This window comes from Bos mutus, chromosome 20 (genome assembly GCF_027580195.1).
Source record: "Bos mutus isolate GX-2022 chromosome 20, NWIPB_WYAK_1.1, whole genome shotgun sequence".
Classification (NCBI taxonomy): Eukaryota; Metazoa; Chordata; class Mammalia; order Artiodactyla; family Bovidae; genus Bos; species Bos mutus.
Window position 1 is genome coordinate 9,569,617 of NC_091636.1, and position 14,075 is coordinate 9,583,691.

General features: G+C 41.7%; 1 protein-coding gene across 5 annotated transcripts in view; it reads right to left on the minus strand.

The window, feature by feature from the left end:
• EMB (embigin) overlaps positions 1 to 12,540 on the minus strand; it is a 67,083-nt gene extending 54,543 nt beyond the window's left edge. For 3 of the 5 annotated variants that reach the window (XM_070357469.1, XM_070357470.1, XM_070357468.1), the window contains exon 1: positions 12,208 to 12,540. In XM_070357469.1, the coding sequence (XP_070213570.1) occupies positions 12,208 to 12,316 (109 nt within the window). In that variant the 5' untranslated portion in view covers positions 12,317 to 12,540. The remainder of the gene's footprint in view (positions 1 to 12,207) is intronic. The other 2 variants (XM_070357471.1, XM_070357472.1) reach the window with 2 other exon arrangements.
• Between the last annotated feature and the right edge of the window lie 1,535 nt (positions 12,541 to 14,075).

Sequence of the window (14,075 nt, forward strand, 5' to 3'; positions counted from 1 at the left end):
ATGGCTGGATGGCATCACTGACTCGATGGACGTGAGTTTGAGTGAACTCCAGGAGTTGGTGACGGACAGGGAGGCCTGGCGTGCTGCGATTCATGGGGTCGCAAAGAGTCAGACACAACTGAGCGACTGAACTGAACTGAATACAATCTTAGAAGGTGGAATGCAGTTTCTCATATCCTTTAACCAAATAACATACCTAAATCACACTGCTCTCTGACAGTGATTATTTAGGAAAATATGCCCTGAGTTTCTCACTAGGCTGTCAAGAATACAAACTTCTCCTTCATCCATACCTAATATTCATTCATTCATATTCTCTGTCACTCTCTCTCAAACAGACAGACATAGCCAAAAAGTTTATCAACATGAAAGTTCCTTTTTTTGTTGTTATTGGGCATAGCTCACTTAGAGGTTGCATTAAAGAGAAAGTATCTCAAGGAGATCAAGACAGATGCTCCACTCTGTTATCTGTTCTGTGAAGCCTACAGACACAAGCTTGGATATTAGTACTTCCTTTGCTCAGGAGGTCTTTCCACTTAGCCTAGCCTACTGTACAGTGGAATACCATCATGAAGGTCTTCCATCACACTCTATCCCTGAAACAAGCTCATAACCCTTTTGAGATGGTCTGACACTTATTATCATTATTATTACCCACACTATCAACAACAATATGAGTGACATAAGCTGGAAGAAACACTGTCATTCTCATTTCACTTAAATAAGTGAACATAGAGAGCATACATGCAGGATGTCAATATGGAATATAAAGCTACATGGATCATAATGATATTGACTGAGGCCCACCATTTGTGACAGTCATTAAAATTTCAGAGTAGCACCCATTCATAATGTTGACTATAACTAGCCTGTGTGTTGTATACAAGCTTGCATGTGACCTACTGAATATGAAGCATGATCTACATCTTTGAATGACTCTGGTGTTGGAAGAGAACTGGAGAGAACACACCAGGGAGATGAGGCTGGGTTATCTTCACATTTTGCATCATCAGGACATGGATGGATGGGTCCACCTAGGGTCTACATTAGAGCAAGAAGAAAAAAAGGATCTAGGCTTGGCTTGGGCAAAAATCTGAATTTACAGAAGTTGAAGGAACAGGAGAAAAAGGAAACACCAAGCTTAAAGAGTAGGAAAACTGAAATAATTCCAGTTATTCTAGCTGTTGTGACTACTTCCAATTGCCAGCTCCTATCTTAAAAATATAACCAGACATCCACAAACCAGCCATCACCTGTATCCTAACTTCGTATTGCCTTTAAAGCATTCATGATCAGGCTCCAGATTCCACTGAAGTCCCAAGTGCAAAAGGGCATGTCTACTGTTGTGAACTTTGTCTTGGGAAGACCTTTAAGAGTCTTCAGTACAAGAGCAGGGCAGTCTGCACAAGGTGTCAGAAAAGCAAAGTGAGAAGCTCTTTGTTTAGCCAAGATATGTTTTAATCAAAAAAGTGAGAAGGTAAACCTTACTGCTTTCAGTAGGATGACAGGAGACTGACTCAGCCAACGATGGTATTTGAGGGAAACTGGCAGGAGAGTCAGGCAGATGTGGTTTGAATACTTCCCCGAAAGGACTGGCTGAGTCACAAAAGAGAAGTACACAAAACGGAGAGGCAAAATTTGTATCCTGATCCAAATACTGCCACCGACGTGTTCCTTGGGGCTTCATTTCATAGAGGAAAGAAAGGAGGATAGAAAAGCTGCATAATATTGAGTGACGGCACCGAGATCGGAACACACATTCCTCAAGTTACCATGCTCACTCCTTTCTTAGTCATTACTGGAGGCGTTCCACTCGGTATTCTTTTACAGGTAGTGGCCAAAATGCCAACATAAGAGAATAGCTAGCCTCTAGTAGTTGTGCTAGAGATTAAAACATTTTCTTTCTCTCCTCAAGGAACTGGGTTTCCCAGGCAGCACAATGGTAAAGGATCCACCAGCCAATGCAGAAGATGCAAGAAACGTGGGCTTGATCCCTGGGTGGGGAAGATCCCCTGGAGAAGGAAATGGCAATCCACTCCAGTATTCTTGCCTGGAGAATCCCATGGACAGAGGAGCCTTAAGGGCTACATTCCGGGGGTAACAGTCACACATGATTGAGTGACTGAGCATGCACACTGCACTTGGCAAATGGAGCATGAGGGTGTTGCGTCAAAGAATTGAGTAACATCTAATTTTCACCAGTTATTACTGTTTCATGGAAAATCGCAAAATGGTCTCTATTTAGATATCTTTAACATGTTACCTTTTAAAATAGGCATTGCTGGAAGGATTTATAATTTACACTATTAACATTTTTTAAATGAAATAAGCATGCCATGCTTTCTACTTAATATTAAAGAAACATTATCACATATTTAAATGGGGCCCTACTCAATTGAAGTAAATTCGGAAAAAAAAAAAAAAGAGGATCAGTTCAGTTTAGTCAGTCAGTTGTGTCCAACTCTTTGCGACCCCATGGACTGCAGCAAGCCAGCCTTCCCTGTCCATCACCAACTCCCGGAGTTTACCCAAACTCATGTCCATTGAGTTGGTGATGCCATCCAGCCATCTCATCCTCTGTCATCCCCTTCTCCTCCTGCCCCCAATCCCTCCCAGCATCAGGGTCTTTTCCAATGAGCCAGTTCTTTGCAACAGGTGGCCAGAGTATTGGAGTTTCAGCTTCAACATCAGTCCTTCCAATGAACACCCAGGACTCATCTCCTTTAAGATGGACTGGTTGGATCTCCTTTCAGTCCAAGGGACTCTCAAGAGTCTTCTCCAATACCACAGTTCAAAAGCATCAATTCTTCTGTGCTCACCTTTCTTTATAGTCCAACTCTCACATCCATACATGACCACTGGAAAAACCATAGCCTTGACTAGACGGACCTTTGTTTACAAAGTAATGTCTCTGCTTTTTAATATGCTGTCTAGGTTGGTCATAGCTTTTCTTCCAAGGAATAAGCGTCTTTTAATTTTATGGCTGCAGTCACCATCTGCAGTGATTTTGGAGCCCAAGAAAATAAAGTCTTTCACTGTTTCCACTGTTTCCCCATCTATTTGCCATGAAGTGATGGGACCAGATGCCATGATCTTAGTTTTCTGAATGTTGAGCTTTAAGCCAACTTTTTCACTCTCCACTTTCACTTTCATCAAGAGGGTCTTTAGTTCTTCTTCACTTTCTGTCATAACAGTGGTGTCATCTGCATATCTGAGGTTATTGATATTTCTCTGGTCAATCTTCATTCCAGCTTGTGATAAGTAACACTAGAAAACTGCTTTGGGCTTTAAGATTTGCTTTTACTTAAGTCAGAAAATAAGTTCAACTATATCTCTGTTTAAGAAGAAGCATTTTCTCTAACCCCTCCTGAAAATCTCTTAAATTTTATAATCTCAAAAGGATCTGAACTCCATTTAGAAAAAAAGTGTAAGAAAAAGCTATTAGTAGGATAAACACCATTCCTTGTCCTCCTCTCTCTTATCCACATTGTGGACACAGCAATGTATTGATTGCTGTGCTGTGCTTAGTTATTCAGTCTTGTCTGACTCTTCATGACTCCATGAACTGTAGCCCACCAGGCTCTTCTGTCCACAGGGATTCTCCACGCAAGAATACTGGAGTGGACTGCCATGCCCTCTCCAAGGGATCTTCCCAACCCAGGGATGGAACCCAGGTCTCCCACATTGCAGGTGGATTCTTTACTGTCTGAGCCACCAGGGAAGCCTGTATTGGTTGCTATCAACTGTAAAATTAACATTTTAAGAAGTTTTAGCATTCTGATATATAGCATTATGGGCTTCCCAGCTGGTGCTAGTGGTGAAGAACCTGCCTGCCAATGCAGGTGGATGCAACAGACATGGGTTCGATCCCTGGGTTGGGAAGATCCCCTGGAGGAGGGCATGGTATCCCACTCTCGTATTCTTGCCTGGAGAATCCCATGAACAGAGGAACCTGGCAGGCTACAGTCCATAGGGCTGCAAAGAGTCAGACGACTAAAGCGACTTAGCACACATATAGCATTATAAATGAGCAACCCAGTTACAGAAACAAAATAACCTAGGAATAGATAATGTATACTATTTATGAAACAAAGGCTTCATCAGAATATATTTCATCAGAATATATTTCCCCATGGAAGTAATACTATATATAACCATGAGATCCCAGGCCAAATTCTAAAAGCCATTTAAGTCATGATACAGCTGAACTACAGCATTAAAACATCTAATTACCAATACTGCTTGTAAGCAGTACATTTAGAGTTCTACCTCTGGGTTCTAGAAATATAGTATTTCTATATTCCTATCCCCTATCTATAGCTTCATTACAAAAAAGAAGAGGAATAAGGCTACCTTGATTCCTACAGACCCCAGAGAGAGTGTGTCAAGATGTTTGGTAAGAAAATAAGCTTCTGATGGGAACATTTATGTCAGACTTTCTACATCATGGACAGATAATAGTCTATATAGGGAATGCATATTTTTTTTACATAGTATGGGAACTATTAGACAAGAAGGTGATTTTTAGATTCACTTTTAAAAAATTAAAAAACAATTAAAAAGCCTAATGACAAAAGCAATGTATACTTTTACACAGCCTTATAAAACTACTTTTAAAACTTGGTCACACAGAAATGCAAACTGAACTTCTCTTTAAATATGATGGTTGCAATAAAATATATTTTGAAGGGCAGTGTGGAAACCCATATTTTAAACTACCTTTACATGGGTCATCAAGATATTTTAACAGTGAACTTATGCCAAATAAAACTAGCATTTCTGCTCTTTCTAGAGACTGGGTTTTTTAAACGTTTCACTGACTAGGTTATTCTTTGGAGACTGAGATATTGTTCGATGGTTTTCAACTAGGGGTGATTCTGCCCCCCACCATCACCATGCCCAGGGAATACTTAGCAACGTCTGGAGACATTCAAGTTGTCACAATTTGTAGGGTACTACTTGTATCTAGTAGGTTACATTAGTTTCATAGGGTTGCTATACCAAATTACCACAAATACAGTGCCATAAAACAAGATAAGTTTATTTTCTCATAGTTCTAGAGGCTAGAAGCCTGAAATCAAGGTGCCTGTTCCTTCTAAAGGTACTAGGTAAGGATTCTTCCTTGCCTCTCCTAGCTTCTGGGATGGGTGGGTCAGAGGGTAAAAGAGAGCGAGAGAGAGCGAGAGAAAGTGTGTGCGTGTTCAGTCACTAAGTCGTGTCCAACTTTGCAACCTCAAAGGTTTTACAGTGTAAAACCCAATTAGCAGAGATGTTAGCTGAGGACACATGGTCATAGATGGCAGTAATGACCTGGTGACCATCCACAGAAAGAAGGGCCTTGACTTCCACCCACGTTTTCTTTCTTGTATTGTCTTGTTTATATTTATATATCTTCACAATCTTTCCCTCTTCTTTTCATTTCTCCCTTTATTTATATAGGGTATGGTGGTTTAGTCACTAAGTTGTATCCTACTTTTTGCCACCCTATGGACAATAGCTCACCAGGCTCTTCTGCCCATGGGATTTCCAGGCAAGAATACTGGAGTAGGTTGCCATTTCCTTCTCCAGGGAATCGTCCCAAACCAGGGATTAAACCCTCCTGCATTTCCTGCAAGGACAGGCAGATTCTCCACCACTGAGCACCCTGGGGAGCCCCTGCCAGCTTCTGATGGTTGCCAGCATTCCTTGGGATTCCCTGGCTTGTAGCTGCATCACTCCAATCTCTGGCTCCATCTTTATGTGGCCATCTTTCCTCCTTGTGTCGGTGTCTCTTTATCCAAATCTTCCTTTCCCTTCTTTCATAAAAACCAGTCACTGGGTTAAGGGTCCACCCTAATCTACTATGACCTCATTTTACCGTAATTACATCTACAAAGACCCTACTCTCAAATTCACTTTCATAGGTACCAATGGTCAAGGCTTGAACACTTGAGGGGGTGGGGACACAACACACCCACTCACAGGTAGAGACCAGTGATACTGCCAAGCATTCGAAAGGATGCCCCCCCCAACCCCTGCACCGCCCCAGCAGAGAATTCTCCAGCCCCAAAGGTCAATACTGCCAAGGTTGAGAAACCCTGATTTCAAAACAGGTACATCTTCAACCCTGATTTCTCAACGCAGTATTTAAAAATCTTCATATGACCCTGTGGCTCTGAGTTCCTATTTTACAGGTTTAAGTGCAGCTATTTTAAAGAGTGAACTTTTCTTACAACCTTCGTGGCTGGGGCCTATTTTGAGAACTTGCACCAAGAGCTGTATGTGGTTTTAAAATGAAACCAAGAAACCATTTACAGTCATTAGCTAGCTCCAGGCTCTTGGCTACCTCACAAAAGCACTCTAGGCTTCAAGATCAATCAGATGAGACACTCAAATTCCTTTGCAGGATCTCAGAAATGTAATTATGAGGCTGTCATAAAAAATATTCTATCTTGAGAGTAGGGATACATTAGTAATGATAAAACCACAATAACTTTACAGATAACAGGAAAATATTATTTCCAAATAAAAGAGAAACACCATTTTTAAACATAATATCTATTATTTCTATACTAAAATATATTGAGATGTGCCTGAATAGTGATGTTTTATTGGGAGTAGAGAGTTTATTTTTAGTAAAACACAGTGAGGTTTTTTCCCTCTATGTCAATGTGTGTGTCCAAAGTTGTTTATTTCTAAGGTTCATCTGATATTGTGAAATATGTGAAGCCAGCTATATAAAAGTAACTTGAAACGATTACAGTCCAGGACAAACAGTCTCAACACTTATAATCTGTCTCTGTTTGAGGACAAATACTCCTTTGAGAAACAGTACCTATTATATAAACCAATGACTGTTTCTCAACTATTCTTGTGGTGCATCAGTCAAGTCAAGAGTTCTCAGAGGTAACTTTTTTTTTTTTTTTTGCTTCTTTTCAAGCCATCTCAAACTAACAGAAAAGTTTTAAGTTCAGAATAAAGAATGTTTCCCCCACTGGAGAATAAGTTGCTGACCTAAAGACTCACTTGACCTTGGAAAAAAGACAGTATATTTCCTACAAAGGACACACCTCACAACACCCCAATACTGCTGTGAAAATCAGGAAATTAGGATTTTATGCCCTCTGATCTCATCCCACACTTTAACGGAGTTTCAACAGAAGTCTTTATAATGTACTTTTTATTCAAAGATTTCAGCTCAGGATCACATGAGCTGCCTTGAGCCACCGTGTCCCTCTATTCTCTTCACTCTCACAGCTTTGGTCTCTCCTGACTTTTATGACCTTGATGCTTACCCAAGTTCCAGGATAGTTACGCTGTAATACAATTAGATTTAGAGTAGACATCTTTGGCAGGAATATCATAGAGGAGACAATGCCTTCCTCTCACAGCATCCTATCAGAGGACACATAATTTTTATTTCTTTCCTTACTGATTTACACTTTGATCATTTGACTCAAGTGATGTCAGCCAGGATTCTCCACTTTAAATTATTCTTTTTCTCTTTTCATTAATACTTTGTGGCAAGCTACTTCCCAAAACTTTGTGGGAAGTTACTTTGAAACTGAAGAAGGAAATGACAACCCACTCCAGTATTCTCACCTAGAGAATTCTATGGACAGAGAAGCCTAGCAGGCTACAGCCCATGGGATCACAAAGAGTCGGACATGACTACACAATTATCACTCTCACCCACTTTGAAACGATATAATTTGTGCCTCATCAAACTTTCAATTGACTCAATTAATTTAGTTAAGTATGTTCTCATGAATACCTATATAAATCAATGGACATTTTTCAGTGGCTATGGATGCTAGTCCATCAGTATTATTATTTACTTTGATGCTCTGTTTATCAAGTGGGAGCCCCTTCCCTCTGGCTTCTGTATCCTTTTCACATTACTCACCATTTTTTGAACACTTCATTGCTTTCTGGAACAAAAGGGTCCAAGCTCATCACATCCCCTCCCCATTCCAGTCCTAAAATCAGCCATTTCTATATAAAGTTCTAGTTATTATTAGGAAGAAATGTATTTAGAATCAAGATTTGGGTACTAAGTATGCTCATCACTATGGGGAAATTGTTGCTCCATTTCAGTGGACAGAGCTAAGAAATCATTGTGTATATTCATATACACACATGCATAACATATATTTATATACACCTGTATGTAATGGGTATAATATATATACAGTTGGCCATGAACAATGAGGATTCAAACTTTAAGGATCCAAGTCTACACATATTTTTTCAGTAGTAAATAATACATTACTATGTGGTCCATGGTTGATTCAATTCTTGGATACAAAGGAACCACACTGATACAGAAGGCTGACTATAAATTATACACAGATTAAGCTGTGTTGTAGAGTGGTCACCTGTAAATATATATGACATATATACGCATTATATGGGCTTCCCAGGTGGTGCTAGTGGTAAAGAACCTGCCTGCCAATGCAGGAGATGCAGGTTCGATCCCTGGGTTGGGCAGATCCCCTGGAGGAGGGCATGGCAATCCACTCCAGTATTCTTGCCTGGAGAATCCCAGGGACAGAGGAGCCTGGCGGGCTACAGTCCATAGGGTCACAAAGGGTTGGACACAACTGAAGCAACTTAGCATGCATGCATGCATATGCATTATACATATATTTATACATACACGTTCATATCCATGCAACCATTTATATAGAGAGAGACATAAGAGATACAGATAGATATTTAAAGTCACAACTTCACACTAATGCTGCCAGTTGCAATCTAACACCTCAAGACTCACGTTAGTTTTCCCTGTTTATTTCCTTCTTCTCTAGAGGAAAACCAGGGTTCTACTATCCTTGCCAACTTTACTTAGAGTAATCTAATCTCCCACTGCCGCTGCCACTCATAGCTCCAAGAAGTGTCTTCCTCACCCACTCAGGCTCCAGCGGCCTGCCCTGTCTGCCCCTGCATACTTGACTTCCATCCCATGATCAGGATCAGACCCCCACGTCATGGCTGTTTAGAAGCCCTTGCTTATAAGGCCTGAGGTCTGGTGCTACCTTTCTGCATGAACAGCCACCTCCTGTGCCTAGGGTATAACACTTCACACAGGGCTGCTCTTCTACCTGGAGGCCATCCTGACTGGCTCAGCTTCTAATGCCCTGACCTGAAACCTCAGGTTCTCTTTACCAAGGGGGATGATTCCTGCCTTTCCCCACCTAAAGGCTATTAGACCTGCCTCCCAGAAGGGAGGGAAGAAGGTGGGGACAAAAGACCAGGAAGAGGAAGAGCCAGTTGAACAATGTGTATATAATGTAATTGTAAATGTAACAATTTAGGGTCAAAATTTTGATCCATCAGATACAACCCTACTAAAGACAGGTTTACAGCCAATCTGTTCCTTTAAAGTTTAAATGCTATGAAAAGTAAAAACAGCTAAGGTTTTCTTCTTAGATACAGACTAGCAATGTCAGACATATGCAGGTGCTTGAATAATATTTATTGCAATGAATACTTATTACTGGGCAGGTGCTCTGCGTATCTCTTGAAAAGAAGGGAGCGTTGATCAAGGAAACATATAAGCAACATCATCTAGAGGTTAAAAACGATCATTTCAAATGACTCCCCTGCAAACATTTTTCAGTAGATAAAGCATGGCTCATTCCTTCAATTTGTTTCCCCCAAAGAGTAATAGTGGCATTTAAATATTCCCACTTATGTAATATTTCTCCTTCGATAAAGCTATCTTACATTTATTTAATTAAGAAACAGCCTAAAAGAATTAAGGTGAGTCCTTGTGCCAAACTTTATTCTAGGACTCAGACTGTCATCATGCCCTTCAGTCCAAATAAAGTATTTACATCTACACACTCTGCTCTCTGTCAGTGATTCCAAACTTTCACACACATACACACCCACTTCAGAGAGACAAGTGAGTATTGTGTATAAGAAAACAGTATTTGGAGTCGGACTGAACAATGCTAAACTTCCTGCTCTACTGCTTAACTAATTATGTGTACTTGGGCAACTATTTAGCTCCTTAAAATTCCAATTTCCTCATCTGAAAGTCAGAGATAATAAAAACTAACCCACAGAGTTATAAATTACATAGTGCAATGCCTGGCATGCAGTTGTTACATAGTAAATATGATATATTTATGATTTAAAAAAACACAATAACCATTTTTATTATTTAAATATGGCCCCAAATCTTAGGTTTATAGAACATCTCTTTTCAAGTAGTTCAAAAGCACCTAGGTTAAAAAAAAAAAAAAAAAAAGCAGTAAACTTCACAATGGTCTTTAGCAAAGAGGAAACTGAATCTCATCCAGTTCGATACAGAATCTATAAAGTGAGATGAGGCTGCCTCACAATTTTTAATTCTCTCTTGAAATGAGATGCTAACCTCATGTTTTTGATATGTCACATTCTTCCATAATTTTAGCTTAAGCGGCAGTTAAAAGTTCAGGACTTACACTACATATATAACAGACATTCAACAAAACATATATGGTATACATCATTCTATTTAAGACTTGTTAATTTATTCCACCTTCATTTGTTTCCTACTTTTTTTCTCTTTAGAAGTCTACTCTAAGTGTCAATTTAAACCTGACTCCCTGATACCAATGGAATACCTATCTAACAGTGCACTCTCTAGGTCGTATCATTTTAAAGCAGTGGTTTTCAACCTGCTTAGGATCATATGATAAAACTCACATGGGGACTTTTAAACCTCCTGACATCTAGACTGAATCCCAGGACAACTGAATCAGAATTTTTAAGGCAGGATCCACCATATCAGTATTTTTAATGCTCACTAGTAATTCGAACGGAGAAGGCAATGGCACCCCACTCCAGTACTCTTGCCTGGAAAATCCCATGGGTGGAGGAGCCTAGTAGGCTGCAATCCATGGGGTCGCTAAGAGTCGGACACAACTGAGCGACTTCACTTTCACTTTTCACTTTCATGCATTGGAGAAGGAAATGGCAACCCACTCCAGTGTTCTTGCCTGGAGAATCCCAGGGACGGGGGAGCGTGGTGGGCTGCCGTCTATGGGGTCACACAGAGTCGGACATGACTGAAGTGACTTAGCAGCAGCAGCAGCAGTAATTCGAACATACAGTCAAGTTGAGAAACCAAGTTCTAGGACACACCTAAGATGAACTGGTCCTCACACGTGCGATACTCTCAGGTGAATGACAGGTGAATGGGGGATAGCCCCAGGGTGGAAAAAAAAATGTCCTTGACCATTCTTTATAAGTGGTATGAATGAGAAAGTGGGGCAACGAAATTTGGAAACTGAGGCAACCCAAAATGTTTTGTCCAAGTAGTTAACAGCTAGACCTGTTAAAGTACACTTATTTAAAAATGAATAATATTATTATTTGATTATCTTTCCATTTTTAAAATATGTTACAAGTCTACATGCAATAAGTTCATAAAAATGAATGCCTATGAAACCTTCAAAACCTTGTGTAGAGTAAGATCCTGCTTGAGTTACTGATGGGCAATATTTGCCAAGCTAGAGGCGATCTACTATCCTAATTAGCAGGTAATAATGTATAATACAGAAACTTGGCATTAGAAAGTACGTGAGATGGAATACTTTCATCACAAAAATTATAAACAGGTGAAGCTAAAATGGCAAATCCGGTGTTGCTTTGCACCAAAAATCCCTCTTTAAAAGTGTCTTACACAACCAAAAAAATAATAATAATAAACAAACGAAAAACCTACAGTCTTCGTTTAGACCAAGGTGTAAAAGAAGATACACACTCACATTATCCTCCGGTAGTGGGGCTTTGTTTGGTTAGTTGGTTGGTTGGTTGTGTTGTGTTGTTATTTAAACATTTAAACATCCTCAAAGCCACCCGCCTGCTAGGAAGGAGGAGGTGATATTTAAGCCTCACTATCGCGACTGAGCACACACGCATCGATTCAAGTGAAGGGAGGTGGCCTTGGAAAACGTGTCTTTCAGAAATCCTGCCACTTTAGACAGGCCAAGTCGCTGCCTTGCTCCCACCCGCAACCTCACGCCCTCTCCTAGAAACACATAAACACTCCGCTACTACCCACGTCCCCGTCTCGCGGGGCGCCCGAGTCTCCCGGCAGGTTGCGATAACCCACGCGTGGCCAATAGGCGGAGGCGGCCGTCGCCCCCGCCCGCGGCCGCCAGCATCCCGGGACTTCTGCCTCCCGATCCCGGCGCGCTCTCAGCCCGCTCCTTGGCCCTGCAACCATCACACCTGTGGAAAGGCCGTGCTCCAAGCTCCGGCGCAGCGCGGCGAGGAAGCACAGGAGGAGCAGCGGCAGGGACGGCGCCCGAGGCCCCCGCAGACCCTGGAGGGCGCGCATGACGCCAGCAGGTCAGCCGCGGTCCTCGTCCACCCACCGCCTTCGGTGCCCGGGGTCGCCGCACACACTCGCCCCCAGCCCGGCGCCCGCTGCCAGGCCGGCGTATGGACACTCGAGAAAAGGCGGAGTGGGAGGGGCCGGCCGCCCTGCCCTCTACGCCGAGACACTCGCACCGCTCCCGCAGCCGACCCAGAACACCGTCCGGCTGGCCATCAATTATGCAGCGCGCTGCCGCCTGCAGGCGCGCCCGGACGTGCGGTGGTCACACCCGCGCCGGCGCCTCCCCCGCCTCCGTCCTCTCCGCCCGGGCAGGTCAGGGAGGGAGGTTGCTAAAGACGCTGGCAGGCGACGCCTAGCCCATCTCCTGGGGGAGAGAGTGAAACCCTTAATATCTATAGATTCATCAGCACACTATTATGTGCAGAGGTGCAAACACCTCTGCAGCTCATATGCACCAAGGTTCAGTTATTTACTTTAGTGGGACTGAGGATGGAGAACACTTCTTCCTCCCCGCCATCCTGTGTTATTAAGTAGGCTTGCTTATGCATGCGCTGGTGGAAGGCAGTGTCCCTCCGCCCTGCATCTGGGCTAATCAGTCTTTACTCTGCCCACCAATCGTACACAGCCTCGGCTCTGGTCTCTGAAGGCTTAACCGGTTCGCTCTAGATTAAGCTTTCAGAGTCTCAGGGTGTCCCGGTGTATGTTTTCCTTTCGTTTGCTTAGCCTAGCAGTTTCTGAGAAGCCACCTAGAGCTCCAGAAACAAAACTATCGAAAGTAGACAATTGTGTAAAATGCACAAGCCTGTTGACCTTTGTCAAACTCCGACACTAATGTTATCCCTTGCTTACTGTAGCTTGGAATTTTTCAGTGCTCCCAATGAAATAAAACAACTAAAAGCTACTGCTTTATCTGAGGAGGAGGATGAAGGCTATGGATCATTGAAAAAAAAAAAAAAAAGGACTGGGGATAAAGCTAAAAATTATTAAATATATAAAGAGTAATTTTCACAACATAAAAGAGCAGTAAGATGTGATAATTCTCCAAGATGTTATAATACGTTAAAAGATACATTTTCTTTTTCATGAACTTTGTTCCCTCTTCCTTTGTCTTTCCAATGTCGTTTGATAGTCATGCATTGAGAATTTATCAGTATCAAAAACAAAAAAAGAAAGAAAATGTTAGATCCACATTTTGAAAATTGGAGCACTAAACAAGAGCTATGCTCCTCTCCTACAGGAATGACTAATTTTTAATTGGTATGTATTGTAAAAATATTCCTCTGTTTCCAATTTATTACATAGACAAAACTTTGAGGGAAAAGGTAGGTTATCTAAATTTGAAGACAGAGAATATGAGTAATACAATTTGTTAAGCAGCATTAAATATCTACCAAATACCAGGCTCAGTGTTCGGTGCATGTACTGTATGCATATGAGTCTAGAGAGCTATTTATCTGTGATCTACAAATCTAAGGAAGCCCTCTTCTCAGACAGGAAATTATGGCTATAATGATTAAATCTTCCTGAAGGAAACCTTTTGCGAGACCCTGAAGAACTAAACACTTTTCACCATTACCCTCTTAGGACCTTTGAGCAGACTTGCTAAACCCAAACTGCCAGATCACTGTGTGCTCAATCACACCCTTGTCTTGCTGCCCGGCCTCCTGTCTCAGGACTATCTGCAAAAGTTTCCTTAGGCCTTTGGAGAGTTCTAACAGTAAACACTTCTCAAAATAAAATGTTCTCTGACCTACCTTCC